The following is a 27,285-nucleotide window of genomic DNA, read 5'->3' on the forward strand; positions in this document are numbered from 1 at the left end:
ACAAATTCCTGGATTAGAAAATTCATTGATCTGAATTCTATTTACACTTTTTTTTTAGTTTTGTTTTTTTTGGCAAGGCAAATGAGGTTAAGTGGCTTGCCCAAGGCCACACAGCTAGGTAATTATTAAGTGTCTGAGGCCGGATTTGAACCCAGGCACTCCTGACTCCAGGGCAGGTGCTTTATCCACTGCGCCACCTAGCTGCCCCTGTTTACACTTTTATTACTAATCATAAATAGTTGTCAGTTTAAGACCTTTTGCCTTCATTGCAAATGCTAGTATGAAAAAATAGCCTTATAAAGGTATCTGCTGGACAGCTAGGTGGCACAGTGGATAGAGCACCGGTCCTGGAGTCAGGAGTACCTGAGTTCAAATCCGGCCTCAGACATTTAATAATTACCTAGCTGTGTGGCCTTGGGCAAGCCACTTAACCCTATTGCCTTGCCAAAAAAAAAAATCCTTAAAAAAGTAAATAAAAGGTATCAACTATAAAATTCTAATGTATTACCATTCACTAACAATGGAAATAGCAAGGCTCAAGTACTGCCTCTGAAACTTACAACCAGTATGACTTTAGACAAGTCACTTAACTTCTGTGTGTCCCAGTTTCCTCACCTGTAAAATGAGGTTCTAAAATCTTCTGAAGTTATGAACCTATTAAAAAAATAAGATAGACATCATTTCTCTCTGAGTTGCAGTTTCTTTGTTTGTAAAATGAGAGGATTAGACAGGCTAATCTCTAGGATCCCATCCAGATTTCTCCAGACTATGGATCTAATAAAGGGAAAAGAAATAAATAATTAGCATTTCTTTCTTTCTTCCTTTTTTTGCAAGGCAATGGGATTAAGTGACTTGCCCAAAGTCACACAGCTAAGTAATTATTAAGTGTCTAAGGCTGGAGTCAGGACTGGTACTCTAGCCACTGTACCACCTAGTTGCCCCATGATTAGCATTTCTAAAAGAAGAACAAATAAGTTTTTTTTTAAATAAAGAATTTGTTCCTTAGACTCTTTGCACTGTACATTAGTTTGATATAGGTCTCCACAATAGTTGAACCCAAAGGAATGAGAGGCCTTCAAGCAATGCTGTTTATCAGTAGTCACAGGCTCAGAAGAATCTTTTATCATGGGTAATTTTAGAGTTAGAGAAATTCCATTTTATTCTTTCCCCCCCTCAGGTAATTGTATAATATATTTTTATTGCAAGGATACTCAAACTAATTAGTGATTCAGTCTACAGTGCCTCCACATAATCACTCATGTCCCTGTTTCCTGCCCTCAAGAGTTTTTGGAATGCTGAATGTCTAGAGGCATAAATCCTTTAGCATCCAAGACTGGCCAGGTACTTTATTCTAATATTGAGTGGAATTTACTTCTGAAGCAAAGGCTTTTTTTTATGAGGGTCACCCTGATTGCTGAATAACAGAGATTCTTACCCTTTTTTTAATGTCCTGTATCCTTATGACAATTTGAGAAAGCCTATGGATCTCTTCTCAAAATAATCTTTTTTATGTATAAAATATAGTATATAAGATTACAATTATATCTAAATAGTTATAAACCTATTTTTTAAAAGTTCATAGAATCTATTTAAGAATTCCTCCAATTTACTAAAAAAAAAAACCTTAAGAAAAACCATATCACTTCCCCATGGGCTATCAAGGTAATTTAAATCCTTCTAAATAGAAAATGATCATAGAATTCTGAGGAGGAAATTTCCAATTCTGCATAATTTAATATCTACCAGGCTAGCAGTATACTCCTGTGCCATTATCATCAAGTCAGTGGTAGAAAAGGATAACTATTATAAATGAGGACTACATGTACAAACCTGTTAAAACTTAAGAGGCAGCTTTTGAGAAATGAAATTATTGATTTGATTTATTTGTCTTGGGGGTAGAAGGGTTGAGAACTAAATGGTTGAATGTGCCAATAAATCCATTACTTAGGGGCTTAATCTTTTTACCTTAGACTGCTGTTCATCTTCAAGAAATTTATTTACAACCAGAACCATAGAACATTAAAGCTGAAAAGGACATCAGATTTCATTTAATCTAGACCCCATAATTTATGTGAAAAGTCCTTAGAGATAGAGACTTGCATAAAACCATAGAGCTAATTAATGGTAGTTAATACTGGAACCTAGTATTGATGGCAGGGGAAAGAGTGGTGCTGCCACAAAGATCAGGGTCCTTGGAAGTGAAAAATTCACAAATAACCCTAGAGGTGGGAAAGCTCAGGAGAAAATTTCACAAATTAAACTTTTTCCTGGAGAGATTAATTACTGGAGGACAGGTTGAAAAACAAAGGTCTAGAACAGAATACCTGAGGGAAAAAGAGGCAGGAAAACATCCATAAGAAGTGGCTTGGGCCAGGGGCCCACCAAGGGAAACATGGGCCAAACTTTTATATACAGTTCCTCTATGGTACAAGATCACAGCTCATCCCTAACTTCTCATCTTGTTTAATTATTTCCCATGTCTTCCATTTTATCTTCCATAGTTGAACTTCCCAGTACTCTAGAAGTCTTTCTTTTGGTCTTTGAACTTTTCATTTACTAGGCCAGCCCTTCGATCATCCATCTCTTCTTCTGCTCATGCATTTCCATCAGAATTCCATATGCTTTCTGTGCAGGGAAGAATCAGGGAGAGGTGAGTAAAAGGGGGGCGCCAACCCCTCTACTGGAATCTGGTACAAACTTTGGAAGACTGAGAGGCAGGAAGTTTGGAGGAGGAATTGAAAGATGGACTGAGGTTGGTCTTATCTTGGTGAATTTACATTTAATGAAGTTACATTGAACAATTAAAGGGAATTTGCATCTGATTAGGCCTATGCTTCTGAGGAGGCCCTCCGAAAATATCAGACAGGAACAAATAACATTTTTAAAAAACTAGACAGATATTTCTTCTTCAACAGTATTGGTTAGGATTTTCTGGGCCCCAGGCTTCACTTCTTTTGGTCAAACAACACATGCTGTTAGATTGACCAAGACCTGAACAACTTGTTTAGAAATAGTACCATCCTTCTTGTTCCCTGACTTTCAGTATCAGCCCTCAGTGGTGCCATGATGTTTGCTACATCAACTTCATGACTATGTTTTTGTTCTTCTATTAAAGAAGGAAAAATAAACAGCTCAGATATTCTGGTGCCCCTAAATTGGGTGAGACAACTTTTTAGTTTATGTTTCCATTAGGATGAGCTAAATAGACTGTATTGAAAAATATAGTACTGATGGTTTGGGTTTTTTTCAATTTACTCTGATATATCCATGATGTCATCAATGAGAACACTTCCTCTGTGGTACAAAAATCACAGCTCATCCCTAACTTCTCATCTTATTTAATTATTTCCCATATCTTCCATTTTGTTCTTCCATAGTGGAACTTCCCAGTACCCTAGAAGTCTTTCTTTTGGTCTTTGAACTTTTCATTTACTAGACTAGTCCCTGGATTATCTACCTCTTCTTCTGCTCATGAATTTCCATCAGGATGCCTTTTGTGTCATTTCTTGCCTGCAAATCATCTTGGGTTATATTCTACAACCTATTTATACCCACCATACAGATCTCCATTGTCTTTTGGTTCATTTACTTAGTGGTGTTTCATGATTCATAACCATTTAGCAACAATAGAACTCTGAAAGGGAATAGTGAATAAGGTCTTGAAATTAAGAAGGTCTGGGTTCAAGTCTCACCATTATACTATAATACCTTGCAAGAGGTAGGATTTTGTCCAAGACACCTGACTTCTTATTGCCCCTCAGGCATTGTTCTAAAGGGGTAGCTAGGTGGCCCAGTGGATAAACTAGTCCTCAAGTTAGGAAAACTTATTTTAATGGGTTCAAATCCAGTCTCAGGGATTAGCAAGTCACTTTACCCTGTTTGCCTTGGTTTCCTCATCTGTAAAATGAGCTAGATAAGGAACTGGCAAATCATTCTAGTATCTTTGCCAAGAAAACCCCAAATGGGAATCACAGAGATTCAGGATTGACTAAAGAATAACTGAATGTTTTAAGACTAAATACTTAGAAGGTGTTAGTCTGTATTGGGAAAGGAACTCACTGTGGTGATGCAATCATATGCTTAGTACAAAAAAGACAAAATGTATCACTGGGAAACTATTGTTTAAAAATATTGTTTTGTTTTTATTGTTAAATTGTTAAGGCATTAAAGAGATGGAACAATGTTAGGAATTAGTTTGTGGTTGCTGAAAGAAATGTACAATATTGCAAAGGAATTATGAATTTCTTTTTAAAAAATTTTTATTTTTCTAATTATGTGAAAAGATGGTTTTCAACATTCATTTTTGTAAGATTTTGAATTTCAAATTTTTCTCCCTCCTTTACTTTCCTCTCATCTGCCTGAGAAAGAAAGCAATTTGATATGTTATACATGTACAATCCTGTTAAATAAATGATTGTAAAAGAAAACCACGAGAAAGAAAAAAACAAAGTGAAAATAATATACTTTGATAAGAATTAACACTCCAAAGTTCTTTCTCTAAATGTTAGCATTTCCACAATGAATCTTTTAGAATTGTCTTGTATCCCTTTATTTCTGAGAAAAACTAAACCTATCTTGGTGAACAATATTTCCATTACTGTATACAATGTTCTTCTAGTTCTGCTCATCTCACCCAGCATGTAAGTCTAGGCAAGATTTTCTGAAATCCTCATGCTCATCATTTCCTATAGCACAATAGTATTTTATTATATTCATATTCTTCAATTTTCTCACTCCCAAATTGATTAGTATCCCCTCAATTTCCAATTCTTTGCCACCACAAAAAAAGCTGTTGTAAATATTTTTGAACATGCATTAATGTTTCAATTTCCCCACACCTTCTTCAACATTTCACATTTTCCTTTCCCATCATATTAGTCAATATGCTTTTGGTTTCACTTTAAGTCATGTATGCATTTTGACCTTATCTTGGTACTCATTGTGAAATGTTGGCCTATGATTAGTTTGTGTCCTATTATTTTCCAGTTTTCTCAGCAATTGTCAAATAGCTCTTATCCCTGGAGTCTTTGGATTTATCAAGTAGATTACTGTAGTTATTTACTAACCTATTCCACTGATTTATGACTGTTTCTTGTACAATAGCAGATACTTGTGATGTTTATCACTTCATAAAATAGTTTTAGATCCAATATGGCTAAGTCATCTTTGCATTTTTTCTCATTAATTCCCTTACTATTTTTGACCTTTTGTTTTTCCAGATGAATTTTTGCTATTATTTTTTCCAATGCTGTAAAATAATTTTTGGTAGTTTGATTAGTATGGTACTGAATAAGACTATTAATTTAGGTGGAATTGTCATTTTTATTATATTATCTCGGTCTACTTTTGAGTAACTGATATTTTCCAGTAGTTTAGAGCGGACTATATCATGTGAAATATGTTTTGTAATTGTATTTAGATAGGTCCTGGATTTGTCTTGGAAGTTAGACTCCCCCCCAAAATTATATAATTTACAATTGTTTTAAATGGAATTTTTCTTTTCTATCTTTTGCTGCTGAGTTTTGTTAATAATAAAAAGAAATGCTGATGATTTATGTGGATTTATTTTATATACTGAAACTTTGCTAAAGTAGTTAATTGTTTCAAATAGTTTTTAGTTGGTTCTTTAGTATTCTCTTAGTATACTATCATAACCATCTGTAAAAAGTGATAATTTTATTTCTTCATTGCCTATCCCTCAATTTCTTTTTCTTCTCTTAATTACAAAGTTAACATTTCTAGAAAATTATTTAATATTAGTGGTGATAATTGGCATCCTTGCTTTACTCCTGATCTTATTGGGAAAGCTTCTAGCTTATCCTCATAGCATATAATTCTTGGTAATAGTTTTAGATAGATATTACTTATCATTTTGAGGAAAATTCCATTTATTCCTATGCTCTCTAAGTGTCATTAGGCATGGGTGCTGTATTTTGTTAAAAGTTTAAAAAAACATATGATTTCTATTGCTCTTCTTACTGATATGGTTAGTTATACTAATAGTTTTTCTAATAGTGAACCTTCCCTGGATTCCTGCCATAGTGTATTATCCTCTTGATAAATTATTAGAATCTCTTTGCTAATATTTTTCTTTGAAATTTTTGCATCAGTATTCATTCAAGAAATTAGTCTATAATTTTCTTTGACTGTTTTGACTCTTCTTAGATTAGGTAATAATGTGATATTTGTATCATAAAAGGCTTTGTCACCTATTTTTCCAAACAGCTTATATAATATTGGTATTATTTGTACTTTAATACTTGGCTGGATAATTGGTATTATTGGTATTATTTGTATTTTAATACCTGGTTAGGTTTAATAATTGATATTATTTTTACTTTAGTAGAATTCACTTGTAAATCCATTTAGTTAGCCCTGCAGATTTTTTTCTTAGGGAGTTCATTGATGATTTTGTCAATTTCTTTTTCTAAAATGAAGTTATTTAAGTATTATATATATGTATATGTATACATATATATATTTATTCATCCACTTCTCTTAAATTATCAGATTTATTGGCACATAATTGGGCAAAATACCTCCTAATTATTAATTTAATTTTTTCTTCATCGATGATGAATTGACCTTTTCATTTTTGATACCAGTAATTTGTTTTTCTTCTTTTTTTAATCAAATTAATCAAAAGTTTATCTGTTTATTTTTTCCCCATAAAATCAGCTCAGTTTTAATTATTAGCTAATAGTTTTCCTACTTGGAATTTTATTAATTTCCCTTTGATTTTCAGAATTTCTAATTTGATATTTAATTTGGAATTTTTATTTTGTTCCATTTCTAACTTTTTAAGATGTGTGCCCAATTCATTAATCTGTTCTTTCTCTATGTTTTTCATATAAGCATTTATAGATATAAAATTTCCCCTCTAAGAAGTACTTTGGCTGCATCACATTGATTTTAGTATCTTGTTTCATTAACATCATTCTCTTTGAAGAAATTATTGATTCTTTCTATGATTTGTTGTTTGACTCTTTTTATCCATTATTAAAGATAAATGGAACTCATTGGTCTAACCTGATCAAAAAATGCTGTCTGCATTCACTTGTTTCTTCACATGTGTATTGCTAGACCAATTTCTTTAGAGGTTAAGGGATTTGCTCAAGATCACACAGTTAATAGTAGTCAAGCTTAGATTAGAAAACAACTCTCCTTATTCTAAGACGTGTGCCCTTTCCACTTTTTCATGCTACCTCTCCAATTAGTCCATATTTTAAATTTGGGTATTCTACCATCAACATTATGTATATCACATTTATTCTGTTGTAGAGATACAAAATGGTCTCACAGATAGGACACTAGTCTTTCAAAAACTGATTTGATTCCTGTATATGCCATTGATTTTTCATCCAAGTTTGAACCACTGCCATCACTCCTTTGAACTTCAGTGTCCTCAAGTGTAAAACAGGATCAAAAAATATTTTTGATATCTTCCTAAATTTTTTAAAGCAAATGAAAAGAATTTTAAAGCACTTTATAAATTATGGTAATATACATGTATATGTTTTTAAATATATATATATAGATAGATAGATAGATATGTGTATATATGTGTAGATAGAAGTAGATAGAAGATTTTGAAATGAGAAAGTTCTGAATGCAATCTTGTCTCTAACTAGAGTTGTGATTTTTGATCAAGATACTTGATTTCTTGCTGCTCTTAAGCAATGCTCTAAGATTATAAAGAAGGTAATAATCTGCATTGGTAAAGGAAGACTCTTACTGGGAACTCACCATGGTGATGCAATCACAAGCTCAGTACAAGAAAGGAGAAAAAGCATAACCAGGAAAATTATTACTATTATTGTGGTTATTATCTATGGTAATCAGTTGTATTGTACTATCCATCCCCTTATAAAGTCTGTGACTAAAATAGAGTTTGTTTTTGGATTTGGACTTATACAAATATCCTTATTCTTCATTTATATTTATATAAACTATTTCTTGAAATTATTTTTAAGATCTACTGATGATGTAAGTCAGTAGATCCATTAACCAGTTCATTGAGTAATCATTAATGTCACTAGACCATGCAGTGGTATAGCTGGATAGCCATTCCAAAAGCTTAATCATTTGGCCAAATTCAGAACTTGTTGGCTTGGAATGGTTGTATTGGGCAATACTATTGGCATGAGAAAAAACATGAAGGTCTTAAAGTTGTCTCAGCTCTTCAGATATTCCATAGCTCTCTTAGAAAAACTATTGCTTCATATATGTCATGATGCCAAGTACATTTAATTAACTAAATAATATACTTTTATCTGGGTCAGCATGAAACACTGATTATTATCAGTAGTTGACATACTACACTTGGCAAGCCTATTTTGGTAATTCTGATTTTAAACTTGATCCTACTTTTTGCACCCATGGGCAATGTTTAATTCTTTTCCTGATGGGAATCTACTCTATTCTACCTCTTGTTTTCACTTTCTTTATAGGAAACAGTAAGGTATAGTGAAAAGAACTCAGTTCAGTGCTCTCAGATTCATAGCCCCATCTCAGCCATTCAACAGCTGTATGACTTTGGGCCAGTCACTTGATCTCTAAGGCTTTCTTCTGAAAATGGGGCTGATATCTGAACAATCTACCTCATAGTGTTGTTGTTGTAGAGATCAAATGTAGTCATGTAAATTATGATTGTTGTTCAGTTGTTTCAGTAGTGTCTAACTCTTTGTGACCTCATTTGGGGTTTTCTTGTCAGGGATACTAGAATGGTTTGCCATTTCTATCTCCAGATCATTTTACAAATGAGGAAACTGAGGTAAATTGGGTTAAATAACTTGTCCAGGGTCACACAGCTAGTCTGAGATAAGATTTGAACTCACCAAGATGATTATTTCTGACTGTAGACCTTGCCCTATTCCATTACACAACCTAACTGTCCATAGTTTATATGTAAACTATAAACAGCTGTAAAAATGTAAGCTGCTGTCATCATTACATCTATCAACATTCTACTATCATGCCTTTTCATCACCATGTGGAACTGGTCCTGGGTTCCCAAAGACTGTGCCAGCAGAGGGCAAACTCTTACCTTCCAAAATCCTTCCAAACTAGAATAAAGACCCAAGACTGGCCTATATACATACATACATACATACATACATACATACACACATACCCATACACACACACATAAACACACACATGTATTTTTAGTTAGATTAATCAATAGAGTGATTTCTGGTCTAACCAGATTCAAAGAGACTTGTTGCAGAGATTGAGCCACTACTGAGAAAACTTTCAACCATAGCAATTCATGAAATCCATGAGATTTGATCATTAGAGAGTTGACCAATGAGGCAAATCTAAGCCTCAGTCATATAGCAATTCATAAAACCTATGTAGTGGGGTAGAGAAGAGAAATGGATGTGTTGCAGGGATTGTGTTTATGTGTGTGTGTGTGTGTGTGTGTGTGTGTGTGTGTGTGTGTGTGTGTTTTGGAAGGAGGTTGATAATTACAGTGTGCAAAAAGTAGAAAGAGTGCCAATATTCATATAATTGTTGATGCTCAATATTTTTCCCCCTTTCTTCCATAATACAAAATATTGTGCACTTTAGATGTCAAATTAAAGGATATCCCTTTATTCATTACTTTCCATTTGAAAGCATGCAGTTGGATAGAAGGCCAATAACATGATTGATCTCTGCTGTACCATTTCCTTGTATCATCAAAGCAATCAAATTTATTTGAAAAAAAAGTAATTTTCTGGAAAATTTGAATGTTTGAGAAAAAATGTCACTGAAAAAAATCTAAAAAATTGAATATGTTTGGAAAAAAATGTGACTTTCTGAAAAATTAAAGTCCTAATATGCAAGTCATATTATACTTAGGTGGTCAGACTGTTATCCAGTGGAGTTTTATGTTTGGATACTATCTGAGAGGTGTAGTTTTGAATGGCCAGGTCACAAATGCCATTTGGCCCCTAATTTCAGCAATACTATTAGGTCATGTTCAGATCCAGTTCTTTAATTTAAAAATAACCGAGGATCTAGTCACTTCTCTATGCAAGGCATAACTGGAATCTTGTTCTGGTTGCTTGATTTATATGATATATTGTCATTTCAAAAGATCACATAAGTGCTTTCTTTAGAAAAGTTTCATTCCAATCTGCCACTATCTATCCCTCAAATTATCATCAGCTTTTCATTGCTGTGAAAGCATATAAACCCTAGTAAGTCCTTAAGAAATGGTTGTAGACTGGCCAAATTAAGGAATGTTAGGGTTGTTAAATCTAAAAAGATTTGTTTTAAAAATCATGTTCTTTATAAAAGACCCAGTTTCAAATCCTATCTCTGATTCTTAATTCCTGTGTCACCTTCAGCAAGTCATTTTACTTTCTTGGAACTTAATTTCCTCATCTTTACAATGAAGGGACTGACCTAGAGGGCTTCTGAGACTCCCTCCTAAAGTTTGGGTTAATAGTCCTATGCTCCCAGGTGTTATTATAAAGTAGGGGAGGCTGATTATTTAACAAAAATACCAAAACATATTCAGTGAAATGAATGTTGTCCCCTTTGAAGGAGTCACCCTGAAAAACCTCACACTTGATCTAACAGTAGAGAAATTGCTCAAAACACATTTTGAAATTCTTCATTTAAAAGAACCTCCACAGCTTGTGGCATATTCTTTTGAATGTCCTTCATTTTTTAAATGTTGGATTTTTTTATCTTATTTTGTTATTCAGAAGTAATTTGATGCATAAGGTCCAATACATAGTAGTGAACAATGTGATCAAGACAAAACACTTCATTTATGCCTCCTTAAGAGAACTCTTACTCTTTGTTTCTTCGTCAATAAAATAGGGACAGTAACACCCAGACTGCACAGGGATTTTGAATATTAGTTAAAAAGGACCCTCTAGCCTAATTAGTAGTCCATGAACTTGGTTTATAAAAAAATATTTTAATAACTGGATTTCAAAATAATTTATTTCCTTTATAATCCTGTGTATTTTATTTTATGGTTTTAAAAACATTCTGAGAAGGAATTCCTAGGCTTCATCAAACTAATATAGGAATACATGATACAAAAAAGGTTAAGAACCCCTGCCCCAAACTATATACGATTATCTTCTTCTCCATAACTAATCATTGATTCATCAGTTACTGCTCAATGACATACAGTGAAGGGGAACCTTCTGTGTTTCAAGGCAGCCTATTATACTTTTGGACAGTTTTCATTATTGGAAAATTTAACTTTATGCTTAGCCTAAGTCCACCTCCCTGGAGTAGACTCACATGGCTCCTATTTCTACCTTCTGGGGCCAAGCATGGCTTTCTTCCTGACAGTCCTTCAAATACTTGAAAAAAGCAATGTTTTACCTAAGTTTTCTCTTCTCCTTGATGGACTTTCCCCATTTTGTTCAGTCAGTCCTGAGACAGGCATGCCCTTCCATTTATTCTTGCTATCCCAGCTGCCATCTTCCAGATGACTTCCATCCATCATCTCATTTGAATCTCACAACAACCCTATGAGGTAGTATAACAGTACAGTTTATCCTCTTTGACAAGTGAAGAAGTTGACAGTCAGGTAGTTTAAATGACTGCCATAAGTTCAGAGATAGAATTTGAACCCAGGTATTCCCATTTCCAGTATAGTGCTCTATCCACTTTACTTGCCTTTACCTCTTTAACTGTAAGATCATGCAATCAATTCACTAAGCTTGTATTCTACTAAAAATCCCAGATCTTTCACCAGAACTTTTGCCTAGCTACAGATCCCACCCATCTACCCATCTTGTTCTTGGTAAAGGTGATTTTTTAAAATTTATTATGCTCATAGTTCTAACCTCTCTAGGTCTTTTGGGAATCCTTACTCTGTTATCAAACATATCAGTTATCCCTTCCAGCTTTGTATCACCTGAAAGTTTGGTAATCATTTATTTGACAAATGTGATATTGCATGTGAAAATATTTTAAAAACCACTACATAAATTTAAAATATTGTTGCTCAAACTGGACAATAATACCATTGTTAGTCAAAAATGAGGAGTGCCTAAACAGAAGTGAGATTTTCTTGTATGGCTCAAACTAGCTTTAAAAGTAATTGCAGGGGGCGGCTAGGTGGTGAAGTGGATAGAGCACTGGCCCTGGAGTCAGGAGTACCTGAGTTCAAATTTGACCTCAGACCCTTAATAATTACCTAGCTGTGTGGCCTTGGGCAAGCCACTTAACCCCATTGCCTTGCAAAAACCTAAACAAAAAACACAACAACAAAAAAGTAATTGCAAAGGAATCTTATTTAGCCAGTAAATATGTTGCAAATGATGTCTTTCTGGTTAAATTCCCTCTTAAACAGAATGTTAACCTGATTTGAAGTGAAAACTGATCTGAAGCCTCATAATACATTAATGGATATTAAACAGATCCATGAACACCTGAAGATATTAGAATCCTAAAGTGCTTTCAAGCTTATAATTGACTACTGATGAATTCCTGGATTTTTTTTTTAGTTGCAAAAAGATCATTAAAAAAGGAGTGGGCAGCTAGGTGACTCAGTGGATAGAGTAATGGCCTTGGAGTTCAGTTCTGACCTCAAACATTTAATAATTACCTGTGTGGCCTTGGGCAAGCCACTTAACCCCATTTGCTTGCAAAAACAAGCAAACAAACAAAAAGCCTTTCCATATATGTGTGAGTACTAAGTACCAATATACTATGCCTCATCTTTTTCTCTTCACATTAGTCACCTTACTAGTAATGAATTGCTTCCCAATAAACAAGTAAATTCACAATTCCAATGAGGGGAAAATAAGTAACCAAATGAAATTTATGTGCCTCTGTTAATTTGATTATGTGTGAAAAGGTGTATCTGTTCAGGTTGTCAATACCAAGTCAGGACTGTTTGCCAGACAGGACAGGTCAAGACCAGGAGTCTAGACTTGAACCTAAAAGGTCAAGGCTAGGATATCAGTGAGCAGAAGAGAAATGAGCCAGTACTCAGAGTACTGTTGAAGAAGATGTGTCCAGCGTCTAAGGACACCAGCTGCATAAGCAGAGTCTGAGTAACCTGACTAAAGTTAATATCATGAACTCCAAACCAAACTAGAGAATGAATTGATGAAGTCTGATCTAACAGCAGGCAGATTCAGGACAGGCAGAAAGAAATAGATGAGCAGAGAGCAATGTCCCATGTAAACAAGAAACTCCTCAGTGGTGCTTTAAGTGATCCAAGGGCACAGGCTAGCTGTCCTCTGTCTTGTACCTTTGCTCCCTGCTGAACATGGATGGATAAGCATTTAGAGCAGGTGTGAACAGGAATCTAGACAGAAGAGATTCCCAGATGGTCAGAGCAGCTGTACAAGCCAAACAAAAATGCTTAAAGCATAGTGGCTTGATGGCCCAGGGGGAGTGATTTTATTTTTGTCCCTCTTTTGGAGTTAGTTATTTTCAACTATAGGTCACCCTACCTTGATAAAGAGTCTAAACTGAGGAATACCTGTATCTAGGCTTGAATTCTCAAGAAGCCTCACACAAACTCAAAATCTCAATCATTTCTCCTGGTATCCTACAGCAAGGCAAGAGACAAGGTCAGAAATCTCTAGACTGAAAGTTCCAGACTGTGGTTCTGAGGAGTGCTTCTTGGGCAAGCACAGGGAGAGCCTCGAAGTTGGTTTCCTGGGTTGAAAAGCTTTGTTTTCAGATCAAGTTGAGTCAGTGTTCATTTGTGGTCTGACTCAGAGACAGCTTTTGAGCTCTTTTGATCCTTAAACCAATAATGCATTGCTTTGTTTTTGTGTGGTATGAAGAATGCTGTGTGTTTGCTGTCCTCTTGGCAGTCTCATGAAAACAAGATGCCATGAGACTTTCCCAGGGAATCTCTTTTTTTATGAGTGTAAATAAGGCATTAATTAATGGCTCCAACCCTGGGCACTATCTCTTGGAGCCCCCATTGTGAATTTCTTCATGGTAAAAGACCATGAAGATGAAAAGCCTTACCTGAGCACTCATGGGCACCAGACATGGGGTACAGGTAAGCATCAACAATTGAAAGCTGGATTGTAGCTCCCATTTTCTGAGATTTCAGGCAATAATCCAACCCATGCCCCATTTATAGAGCAACTTTGTCAGGATCTAGGAGGAAGAAGTACTGAACAAAGCAGAGAAGACAGGACTAGCCAGTGGTCTAGCTAAAAGAATTTGGCAGATAGTATGGGTATTAAAGTAATAATTTCAGGGCCAGAAAATCAATTAGCAAAGGGAAGGGTTTGAGAGTCCAGGAGGTGGAGCGATGTCCCTGGTCTAAGAAAACCATATCAACAAAAAAGAACAGCAAGTCCTAAAGTCAGCATGTCCATACAAAACTCATTTTCACACACACGTAGACCCGATTTCCCTAGTTCTATCTATTGAACCACCATCTATTTAATTCTAATTTGCAATCTTGGAGTCATCCTCAACTCCTCACTCTTTCCTCTTCACATAACCAATCATTTGCCAAACCTTATCAAGCCTACCTCCACAATGTATCTGGCATCTTTTCTTCTCTAACCAGGCAATCTTCCATCTTGGTCAAATCCCTCACCATCTCTCACCTAAATGATTAGAAGGGCCTCTAACTGATCTGGATGTCTCAACTCTCTCCCTTCTCTAATCCAGTTATTGTCTCTCTCATCCAGTTAGCTGCCAAACTTCATCAAGTCAACCTCCGTAATATTTTCTGCATTCACTCCATTCTTTCTCCTGTTATCCTCAGTTCAGGTCCTTATCATTTTTCATTTTCATTATTATAATGTTCCCCCTACTTGGACCCTTTGCATCCAGTTTTAGACTCCAGACCATTCTATACTTGGCTACTAGATTGATATACCCAAAGCCTAAGAATATATATCACTGCCTTCTTTAGCAACTTTCAGTGGTTTACTGCAGCTTGTAAAATCAAATACAAACTACTTGGGCTTTTAAAGTCCTTGACAAACATAGCTCAAGTCTCTCCTTTTTTCTCCAAATATTCTCTTATGACCTAACCAGAAAATTACTAGGCATGTGACCCTGGACAAGTCACTTAATCCTCATTGCCTCAGTTTCTTCATCTGTAAAATAAGCAGGAAGAAGGAAATAGCAAACCACTTCATTATCTTTTGCTAGAAAATCTCAACTGGAGTCATGAAGAAAGCAGACACAGTTGAAGAGACTGAAAAACAGCACCACATTATCTTACTAATCCATTTTGGGAATCTATTATTTAATTATCTCTGACCCAAAGAACTCAATTACCTCAGGCAATGAATGAATCACTGAAAGTCAGAATGTCATTTGCTGGTATCTTGAAGTCTACTTAACATTAATCATACAATAACTGAAAAATAACATTGTTTTTGAGAATATTGTATGGACTAATTTAAGTTTTCATGAACTCACCCCTTGGGTTGGGTTGCCAAATCAGTCTACTATTTCTAAAATCTTTCACCCAGGTGATTGCTATAGGTTCCCAGAACTATGTCTGCCCCACACACAGGAGTTGTGCTTCCCCTGCCTTTCCCTCTGCTGATGAGTTATTTCTGAGGGGGCTGAAACAAAAAGTGATCACACAAAGAGATGGGATTTAGATGGGGGAAATCCCAAAAGAAGATTAATTACTTTTATTCCATTTTAATTTCTTTTTGAATGAGAAAGTATGTGAGCAATGTATTTACTCACCCACAATCCAGGTCTGAAATAACTCAGAGGCCATAGATAACTTTAACAAAAACAGATGATCCAAGCTATAGCATTAATGCTTTCCTTGTTAGTCTACTAAATGAAACTTGCCACTACTGGGTAGCTCTTCCTCTTAAGGACACTGATGAAAGGAGGCAGCTTCTTGATCTGTGCTCTGTTGCATGTTGGGGGTACGAAACTTTGATCTTAACTCCTTGGGAGAGACCAGTTCCTTACTAGAGTTGCCTCTAGTTGAAAAATGTTATAGTCACAAGAACTACAGAATGTAGAGCTAGGGATAGCTAGGTGGCACAGTGGATAGAGCACTAGCCCTGGAATCAGGAGGACCTGAGTTCAAATTTGATTTCAGATACTTAATAATTGCCTAGCTTTGTGGCCTTGGGCAAATCACTTAACCCCATTGCCTTGCAAAAAAAAAAAGAGAATGTAGAACTAATAGGATCTCACAGATCATGTCTCCTCATAATACAAATGAGGACAATGAGGTATGGAGAAGTGAAAGGACTTGTCCAAGACTATGAAGATGGTTATAGCAAACTTTGCCTTTGGACCTGGTCTTCTGTTCCAAATCCATTGTCCTTTTTATTACTGCAGCCTGCATAATTTTTCATGTGATGATTTCATCTCTCCTTGGATCATTGGTAACTCAGATAAACCAATAATTTGTAAAATTATTTTCTTCTGCCCTTGGGTAGAGGAAAATTGTACCAAATAGACATTTAGCAAATTTTGTTGAATTGTGACAGAGTGGGGGAAAAGACACTGACTCTAGAATCAGAAGTTGTTGTTCATTATTTTAGTCATGTCTGATTCTTTGTGACCCCATTTGCAGTTTTCTTAGCAGAGATTCTGGAGTGATTTTCCATTTCCCTCTCCAGCTCATTTTACAGATAAGATAGCTGAGGCAAACAGGATTAAGTCAGAAGACCCTAAATGTTTATTAGTGGTATAATCTTGGACAAGTCATTTAACATCCCTGGACTTCACTGTCCTTATCTGTAAAATAAAGAGGTATAGACTAAATTGGATTCAGAGATCACCTTCCAGCTCTAGGTCTATGATTCTATAATAACAAAATCTGTATACAGTTTTCTCTATTACAGAGCTTATAGTTTGTCATTATTTGTACATAGTTCCATTTTTAGTTTCTTTTTTCTCATTTTACATACAAATATATGTACATGTATATATTTATATTTAACATATTTTCTATTGTATTATTCTTCTCTCCCTACCACCATCACCTTGATAGCAATTCTTTATTGCTTAGATCTTTCCAATTCCTGTTTCAGGTTCATCATTTTCCTCATCCCAATTCTCAATTAATATTATACAACATTGTCAGCTTAATCTTTCTCCACAGATCTGATAATTTTCTACTCAAAACTCTTTAATTGCTTATTGATGAATGTCTACTTTCTTCATCCTGGGAATTCAGGGTCATCTACAATCTTGTACCAGCATTATCTGACATACCTCCTTCCAATTTCTCTCCTCTCAGACTCTACTATCCATTGTAACTTGAATATGTCCTATAGTTCCCTATCTCTAAGACTTCATACAAGAATTTGTCTATGCCTAGAACATTCTATCCTCACCATTTGTCTCTTGATCTGTTGAAATTCTCTTCATCCTTCCCTAACTAGATCAAAGGCCATCATCTCCATACGGTATTCAATGATCTTCCCAATCTGAACTTACTTACTACAAAACATAAAGGTGAAAAATTAATTTATCTTTGGCCCTCCAGGGAGGTTTATCTTTATATTTGGAAATTTGACACATGTATAAAGAAGAATAATACAAGTTACAGACTAAAGAGAGCCAAAGGAAAAGTCAAAATATTCTAAGAAAAGTTGAGGAAATGTGCATTTGTTTATAGTTTGAATGTTTTATGTACTTGTTATATTCATTGTATTATACATTTGTCTGAAAATTTTATCTTCCTCACAAAATTCTAAGTAATTTGATAGGAGGGACCATGTCTTAATTTATCCTTGAATCTCTGCCAGCATCTAGGAACGTGTTCCACACTTATAATTTATTGAATTTAAATAGAATTTTAATTTAAGACAACATTAGCTTAAGTGTGATAATATTTTGTAAACTGTAAAGTGCTATATGTTTATAAATGTCAGTTATATAAAAGTCTGAAAATAGATTAGAGTGATTATTCATATTAAAAAATCTTCATTTTGCAAAAAATGTTTTACTGCAGGGTTTTTTTAAAAAAAAAAAAACCCCAGTAAGTTTCCTGATACATTTAAAATAGTCTATGTTTTTAAATTTTCATTTATGCCCAACTTTTTAGGAATATCCAATTAATAAATTTGATTTGGGCCAAAGGCATGATGAATGAAAAAACAGTAATTAAGTACTTATTATGTACCACAAATTGTGCTAAGCATTGTGGTTATCAGTATATAAAATAAGAAAGCATTTTCTGCACTCAATGAGTTTATATTCTTTTTTTTCTGTCATTAAAGATTTTATTTATTTTGAGTTTTACAATTTTCCCCCATCTTACTTCCCTCCCCCACCCCCACCCCCACCCCCCACCCCCACCCCCACAGAAAGCAATTTGTCAGTCTTTGCATTGTTTCCATGTTGTACCTTGATCCAAATTGAGTGTAATGAGAGAAAAATCATATCCTTAAGGAAGAAACATAAAGTATAAGAGAACAAGATCAGACAATAAGATATCAGGTTGTTTTTTTTTTTCTAAATTAAAGGCAATAGTCTTTGATCTTTGTTCAAACTCCACAGTTCTTTCTGTGGCTACAGATGGTATTCTCCATGGCAGACAGCCCCAAATTGTCCCTGATTGTTGCACTGATGGAATGAGCAAGTCCATCAAGGCTGATCATCACCTCCATGTTGCTGTTAGGGTGTACAGTGTTTTTCTGGTTCTGCTCATCTCACTCAGCATCAGTTCATGCAAATCCCTCCAGGATTCCCTGAATTCCCATCCTTCCTGGTTTCTATTAGAACAATACATGCCATACATATACCACAGTTTGCTAAGCCATTCCCCAATTGAAGGACATTTACTTGATTTCCAATTCTTTGCCACCACAAACAGGGCTGTTATGAATATTTTTGTACAAGTGATGTTTTTACCCTTTTTCATCATCTCTTCAGGGTATAGACTCGGTAGTGGTATTGCTGGATCAAAGGGTATGCACATTTTTGTTGCTGGTGTAGTTCCAAATTTCTCACGAGAAAGGTTGGATGAGTTCACAGCTCCACCAACAATGTAATAGTGTCAATGAGTTTATATTCTAATGGGAGAAGGCAACACATTTAGTGGAACAATAGCAAAGGAAGGGTATTTTGGTCTACATAATGAGTTGAGTCACAGGACTTCTCTTCTTCTCAGGAGGGTAGAATTGATTCTATTACCATTCCCAGAATTAGAATTGAAGCCAGTGACATGGCAGGCAGGTGACTAGAGGGCAACAAGGTGAATCAGGGACAGGACAGGTAGCATGAGATAGGATCTGGACCTGCATTCTAGAATGTAGTATGTGCAATGCAGGAGCATGGAAGGAAGCTGACCAGAGAGTCATCTGTAAATCTCTATTTTCTTGGGCATGTGTTTGAACCTGTAGACACTGTAAATGTCTTTAACCAGAAAGAAAAAAAAAACATCCCTTTCAATTAAGTCTCTCTCATTTGGCCAGATGTTCAGAGAACAACCTCAAGAGATGCAAATAACAGCTTCCAAAGCCACGAGTCCAACACATTTTCAAACGTATCCCCTGAATCACTGCCCTGTGAGAGTGAACCGTTGACTACAAGCACAGGAGACTTTTATCACAAGCTGCCCAATCAGTTAATCGAAATCAACCAAGAGTTACTTCAGTCGGGAATCATATCCATCCCTGGTAAGTTGCATCCAAATCCCTTCTCCAGCATGCCAGTCTCTTCCATTCAAGCCAAGCCACACATTAGATGTTGTTGAAACTATTTTACAAACACTTGTATTTACATTCCCTGCTGTTATTGCTCCCTACATCTCATGCAAAACCAAGAATGGTATCCAGGCCAGAATGACACTGTGTCTCTCCATTTCCTTGGTGTCTGGTACACAGGTTTCTGAAAGGTGGCTCTTTGTTTTTGCAGGGACCAGAGACCGTACTGGGAGGGCAGTGATACAGGTGTGTACCAGAAGTACATTCTGGTCAAAGGAGCAGTCATCAAGCAGTGAGCTTACCCGCCTTTTGATGTACCTCTACAGCATTCCCAGGTCAGGCTTCATCTCAGCCAGTTTGCTTTTCTACTTTCAGATGAAGTTGTGATGGCACAGTCTGAGAAAACTTTGTTTATCTATAGGTTTTCCTTCCTTTCCAGACATGGTACAATACAAATTCCATTCAAAATCAGGAACAGTAGTTGGGTTGATTCAACCTTTTAGTCTTCTAATAAAATCCATGAAATTCCCTGGTTTAAATATAGAGATGCTATAGTGCATATTCAATATATCTGGATACATCTGAACCAAGAACAATAGAAAAGGAAGTTACTATTGACACCAGTTGCCTAACTTTCAAGACCTTCCATAATCTAGCCCCCAAACTTATTTCCTGCATCCCTCTAGCACAAACTTACCAGGGAGGAAAAAACTTTCACATGGACCAGTTTAGCAAGTAATTGTTAAACACTAAATATATCATGCCACTAAGAAGAATCAGTACCAACACTCACCCCTTGGAAAAATGGCCCCTGATAAGGAGGGAGAATTGGGAAGGGTACAAGATGTGGAAGCAGGTCAGCTTTCAAACTTTTGCCCTTTCACTATAGCTATGGGATATTAGACAGGTCTCCCTTTCTGACCTTCAGTTTTCTCTTCTGTAAAATTACAGGATTAGACAGGTGGTTAAAGTTCCTTCCCAGCTCTTAAGATCTCATGGTTATAATATCCACGTGTCTAGAAAATAAGACTTTTAAGGCTTACCTTCTGTCACTCTTTGTGACCCCATGTTGGGGTTTTATGAATGAAGGTGCTGGAGGAATTTGCCATTTTTTTTTTAGGATTTTGCAAGGCAAATGGGGTTAAGTGGCTTGCCCAAGGCCACACAGCTAGGTAATTATTAAGTGTCTAAGACTGAATTTGAACCCAGGTACTCCTGACTCCAGGGCCGGTGCTTCATCTACTACAACACCTAGCTGCCCCGATTTTGCCATTTCTTTCTCCAACTCATTTTACAGATGAATAAACTAAGGCCATATAATTTTCATGACTTTCCCAGAGTCACTTAAGCTAGTACATGTCTGGATTTGAACTCAGGAACATGAATTTTGCTTATTTCAGGTCCAGCATTCTAGATCCCTTCCTCCTCTCTTATACTTTGCCAAATAAAAGCTTTTAGGACTGATGCTATTGAAAATAAGAGCTATGTTTGTAAGGAATCCAGAAGATTCATTATTAAAAGATCTATACTAGCAGGAATTTATGCTGCATCTCTACAAATGGCAATAAATATGTTTTTCATTTTGGAATTATTTTACTATTTTACTCAGTTAATAAAGTACTGAGAGACATCGTGATATAGAAAATGGTGGGCTGGTCTTAGAAGATCTGGATTCACATCCTAATTTTGACAGATATTCTATAGTAATGAGCAAGTCATTTAGCCTTTTGATATCCCCCAAAATGCTCTAAAACTATAATTTCTCAGTTACTTACATTGGTGAAGGTAGCTTCCACAATTCAACAATAATATTAATAATGAAAGTATCCATAATAAAGATGACTATGATGACAATAATAATGATGGTGATATTAATAATGATAATAATGATTATGATACCACTATTAATGATAATGCCACATCTGAATTGTGTGCTGTAATAAGTAATGAATTAAATGTCTTTATTTATCTGCAAATGCATTTGACTTTCCTGAGAACAAAGAGAGTAAAAGAAAACAACTTCTACTCAAACTTTCTGCCACCTAGATCCCTAGAGTAGTATTGAACCAAAAAATTTAGAGACTCATAGCTTGAAACCTAGAATACTTGTCCCAATCCTGGTGTTAAAAGGTCTATCATGACTTTCCCTCACCTAATTCCCTGTTCCCATTCCCATCTTTATTGAAAGATACTTGGCTGTTGGGCAGCCAAGTGGTGCAGCAGACAGAGCACTGGCCCTGGGGCCAAGAGGCCCCAAGGCCACATCTCACCCCAGAGACCCAGCAACCACCTGGCCCTTTGGTCCCAGACAGACCACCTAATCCCAGCACCTTGCAAAAAGTAAGAAAGGAAATGTGTTATATCTGACTGTCCTCTCCTTTGATCTACCCTCTCCTCTATCACCCACATCCCCCCCTCCCCTCCCCATCCCCCCTCTCTCTTTTTTTGTTTCAAATATGTATATGCTATTGAGTGTGTATGTTGTTTCCTCTCTGAGCCATTTCCGATGAGAGTGAAGGTGCCCTCATTCCCCCTTGCCTTCCCCCTTTCCCTACCATTGCAAAAGCTACATGAATATATTTTATATGAAATATCTTAGCCTATATTACCTCTTTTCTCCTACTCCCAGCACATTTCCCTTTCACCCATTGACCCATTTTTACAAATATTACATCTTCAAATTCAGCTCTCTCCAGTGCTTCATCTATAAAAGCCCCTTCTACCTGCTCTATTAAATGAGAAAGTTCATATGAGTATTATCAGTATCATCTTTCCATGCAGGAATACATGCAGTTCATCATTATTAAGTCCCTCATAATTTACCCTTCTCATCCTCCCTCTCTATGCTTTACCTGAGTCCTGTACTTGAAGGTCAAATTTTCTGTTCAGTTCTGATCATTTCAACGGGACATTTGAAATTCCCCTGTTTCCTTGAAAGTCCATCTTTTCCCCAGAAGAGGATGTTCAGTTTTGCTGGGTAGTTGATTCTCGGTTGCATTCCAAGCTCTTTTGCCTTCTAGAATATTATATTCCAAGCCCTATGAGCCCTTAGTGTAGTTGCTGCTGCTAAGTCCTGTGTGATCCCGATTGCAGCTTCACAGTATTTGAATTGTGTCCTTCTGGCTGCTTGTAATATTGTCTCTTTGACTTGGAAGTTCTGGAACGTCACTATAATATTCCTGGGGGTTGGTTTTTTTTTTTTTTGGATCTCTTTCCAGGGGTGATTGGTGTATTCTCTGAATTTCTGGTTTACCCTCTGCTTCTAGGACATTAGGACATTTTTCCTATAGAAATTCTTTAAAAATGAGGTCAAGGATCTTTTCCTGATCATGACTTAATATCCTGAAAATTTAAAACAATTCTAAATAAAAATCATTTTAATTCACTATAATTTCAAATACTCAAAATATTTTATCCCTTTTTCTCTCTGTCTCTCTGTGGCTCTCTTCCTCTCCCCCTCCCTGCCTCTCTCTCTTTTTTGGTTTTTACAAGGCAATGTGGTTAAAGGTCACACAGTACTCCTGACTCCAGGACCAGAGCTGTATCCACTGTGCCACCTAGCTGCCCCCATATTCCTTTTCAAATAGTGAAACCCAGTCAAAAATTTTAAAAATAGGCAGAATATGTTATAACTACAAAAAATTGAGAATCACAGGCTTTAAGGATATCTACTTTTTTCCTTCAATTTACCCTACAGCATCATTTTAGGTTGCTCAAGTTTTTTATTGTCTACTCCAAGGAGACTTGCTCAGCAGCACACTATAAAATGCCATAATCTGGACTTGAACATCCTCTGAGGTCCACTGTCTATCCACTTTGCCAAACTGCATCAATATTTTTTTCCACCATAAATGGATAGAATAGTTCAACAAGGAACTTTGATCCTACCTCCTTGACTATCTCAGCATGGGTCCAATGAATTTCAAAATAGATCTTGGTGCTGCTTGACCAAAATCCCAAACTGATTTGATTCTTATCTATATAATATATACATGGCTAACGTGTTTATATATGTATATACATTATAATATATACACATATATAAACACGCATGAATGTTAGACATATACATTTACCTAGATAAATGATCTTAGGTTTCTTTCCATTAGTATCTCTTTAGCCCTTGTTTTTGTAAGCAGAATTCTAACATATTTTTTATTTTCCCAACTCACCATCCAATTATTGGATGACTTTCAGGTCCTTTCCATCTCAGTTTGGATAGAAGCCAAATAGTCATCAGTCTTTTCTGTCTGGATCTTTTTTTTTTGTCTTGATCTTTTAAGATAATATGTAGACTTGATGTGAGTCAAGATATCATTTTGTCATTCTCCTAAAAAATGTTATGAACCAGGTCCAAGTCAGTAGTTATGTAGACAGTTACTTGTTTTTAGAATCATAGGATTTAGAGCTAGAAAGTACAACTTCCTCATTTTATAAATAAGGGAAACTGAGGCTATGAAGTTGTGATTTGCTCAGAATGATACAAAGAATAAGGTTCAAAGTCAGATTCTTTCACTCTAAATTTCACACTCAATATTGTTCCAAACCCTGTCCATCTAGATTGTTTTATTTTTGAGTATCCAGCACCCAAAACAGTGCCTGGCATGTTTTAAATGCCTAATAAATGCATGTTGATTAATTTATTTGTGGTAACCACACTCGCTATTTCCAAATTACTTCACATCTTGGGATCCCTTTTGTTTCCCCAACTTTATACTAAGTCTTCTAGCTTTGCTTCATAGGATTTTAGGGCATTCTTCCAGATACCATCTTTTCTGAGATGCCAAGTTTTTTTTTTCTACTTTTTTGTCTCTTAGGTCCTTTTCAGAACACTGTAAATTTATTTTCTTGGGAGTGTAAAAATAAGTTTCTTATAGTTGAAATCAGTTAAATTGCTTTCTGTCAAGCATTTGATTTATAGTTTGGTTAAAAGCATTTCTTAGCAACAAAAGAACCCCCCACAAAAACATTGTTCCATGGCCATGGAAGAATCTAATATGCTAGAGTATTGAGAAAGTCAAGAGAAGGGTTTTTCTTTTTAAATTCTGAGATGCATTAGCAAATAATCTCTAGGAGACTTTTCACAAGTTTATAAACTATAAGTACATGTATATAATTTTCTTAAATTAGAATGAATCTTAATTTTCATTTATAGTGATTAAAAAACTGGCTGCCTGTCAGTCCATGTAGTATTATAGCTAGAGATGTGACCTCATTCATTATCAGAAAGACCAGGGTTCAAGGTTCACCTCTGACAAATACTGACTGCTTTGTGACCCTGACCAAGTCACTTAACTTCTCAGTGTTCCCAGATCAATTTATAATAACATAAGTTGCATATCCTGTGACTTTCTGCAAAAAATAATGGATACTTTTATTGGACTTAAAACTCTCATTACTAAAATGACATCCATTACTCAGATGCCAAAATATAAAAACTTCTCAAAAAAAGATAGCAATAAATTATTTATTCTCCAGTTGAAAAGATGCCCATTAGGGAACTGATGAAGAGATGTATGAGAAATTATCATCTGAAGGCTTAAATTTCAATTTTTCTTTTTTTAAATAGAGCAATGTTCTAATATGTTTTCTTTCAAATATCCCTGCTGTCTTTAAAATATCATGTGCTGACTTATTGATACAACAGAAAATCAGAGAAGTTTCCCAAATCTTTTATCCAAATCAGGAATCTTTTTGCAACACTACAAAAGAATCATCATCCAATTGGACTATTGTTCACAAATTTCATTTGAAGGCAAGTGCACTTATTGTGCTTATTCTTTTACTGGAAAACTCTAGCTGTTTAAAGAAGGCTCCCTGGATAGAGCATTGGGCCTGGAGACAGGAAGACCTGAGTTCAAATACAGTTTCAGTCAATTAATAGCTTCATAACCTGGGCAAGTCACTTAACTTCTTAATCCACTAGAGAAGGAAATGGTAAATCACTCCAGTATCTTTGTCAAGAAAACTCTATGGACATTATTTGGCTTGCAGTATACAGCACATGATCCAGAGGGTTATGAAGAGTCAGCATCAACTGAGCAATTGAACAATTGTTTAAAAGTTGTTCTACTTATAATTTCTACTCATTACATCTAGTTCTGCCTCCCCAGAGCATCATAGAACTCGTGCCCAGAATAGAATCTTAATAAATAAATTGTTGAGTTTCATTGTTTTAACAACCAATTTCACATTTTTTAAAAAACAGTGGGTGACAAGCCAGGTGGCACAGTGAATAAGAACACGGGCCCTGGAGTCAGGAGGACCTGAGTTCAAATTTGACCTCAGACACTTAATAATTGCCTTGCTGTGTGACCTTGGGCAAGTCACTTAACCCCATTGTCTTAAATAAATAAAATTTTAAAAAAACAGTGATCCGTTTGAACACAGCTCTTAGTCTTATCTAATTCAGTTCATTTCCATGCATACTTACATAGTGTCTACTATTTTCCAGGTAATGTTAGTTGCTAGAGATAGAAAGACAAAAAAAATTCCCCCCAGCCTATAAGGAACTCACTTTCTTCTAAACTATTTCGTATCTTAACATTATTTCTCCTAATATAGTATTTCTCCACTCTTGACCATAATGACCCTACTTCTTTTAGAAACACTTCTATTTGTCAATGTCCATTTTTAAAATTTAACAACAAAATCAGATAAAGTCTCCAAAGTTTACTTCAGCAAGGCCTGAAAGTAGCAAGTCTCTTCCTTTTCATGATCTGGATAATCTGCTTATTTTTGATGCAACCCAAAAGTATGGTTTTTTTTAAAGTAGTTACATAAAATTTTTGATTCCTATTGATCATTTTATGCCTATCATTATTGCAGTAAAATATAATTATAGAAATTAAGTTCTATCACATCTAAGGAAGTCTTCTCAGAAAATAAACATTTTATAAATCTAAGATTCAGCACTGAAAATATGCTGACTGTCAAAAATATTTTCATTGAGATTAATAATTAAAGCCTATAAATGTAAACTATTATAGATAATGGAGTTTCTAAAAAATAGGACTTGAAAGAACAAGATAATGCTAGTATTGTAAAATTTTCTGTTTAGCGTAGATTAAATTAAAACATTGTCCAAAATTATTACAGCTTAGTTCTTCTCCAAAGTTTAGTAGCAGATCACATTGCAAGGCTAGAAATGAAAATAGACTAGTTTGCCCAAGAATACTATTTAAGGAGATCTTTAGATAAGATTCCTAATATTTTACTCCATAAGTATTTCTTTAATGTTACGTTTTCATCTCAGATTTTGCCCTGAGTTGTTATAAGATTATTTTTGAAAAATTCAAATTCTGTCTGAAAAACTCAAATTCTGTCTCAGGTGAACTAAGGGGAAGATAAGGAATATCCATGCTAAGGGCAGAAAAATCCAGATGAAAGAATAGTGAGGAGATCATTCAAGGAAAAGTGGCAGCAATAAAAAAGAGAGAAAGAGAAGGGGACTGAGCACCCCTCCAAAATTCTAAACTGGGGCACCTAGGTGGCATAGTGGATAGAGCACCAGCCCTGGAGTCAGGAGGACCTGAGCTCAAATTTGATCTCAGATGGTTAATAATTGCCTAGCTGTGTGACCTTGAGCAAGCCACCCATCCCCATTGCCTTCAATACATTAAAAAAAAGGACAAAATTCTAAGAACACTTTAGAGAAAAATTAAGAAAACTTCGTATAGATTTGTAACAGCTGAGA

At 35.5% G+C, this 27,285-nt stretch overlaps 1 protein-coding gene across 4 annotated transcripts in view; it reads left to right on the forward strand.

Annotated features, from left to right (window-relative positions):
- PLEKHG4B (pleckstrin homology and RhoGEF domain containing G4B) overlaps positions 1 to 27,285 on the forward strand; it is a 227,204-nt gene that overhangs the window by 110,875 nt on the left and 89,044 nt on the right. For all 4 annotated transcript variants that reach the window (XM_074206372.1, XM_074206370.1, XM_074206369.1 and 1 more), the window contains exons 4-5: positions 19,359 to 19,562; positions 19,801 to 19,924. In XM_074206372.1, the coding sequence (XP_074062473.1) occupies positions 19,359 to 19,562; positions 19,801 to 19,924 (328 nt within the window). The remainder of the gene's footprint in view (positions 1 to 19,358; positions 19,563 to 19,800; positions 19,925 to 27,285) is intronic.

The sequence above is a fragment of the Macrotis lagotis genome, chromosome X (assembly GCF_037893015.1).
Source record: "Macrotis lagotis isolate mMagLag1 chromosome X, bilby.v1.9.chrom.fasta, whole genome shotgun sequence".
Lineage (NCBI taxonomy): Eukaryota > Metazoa > Chordata > Mammalia > Peramelemorphia > Peramelidae > Macrotis > Macrotis lagotis.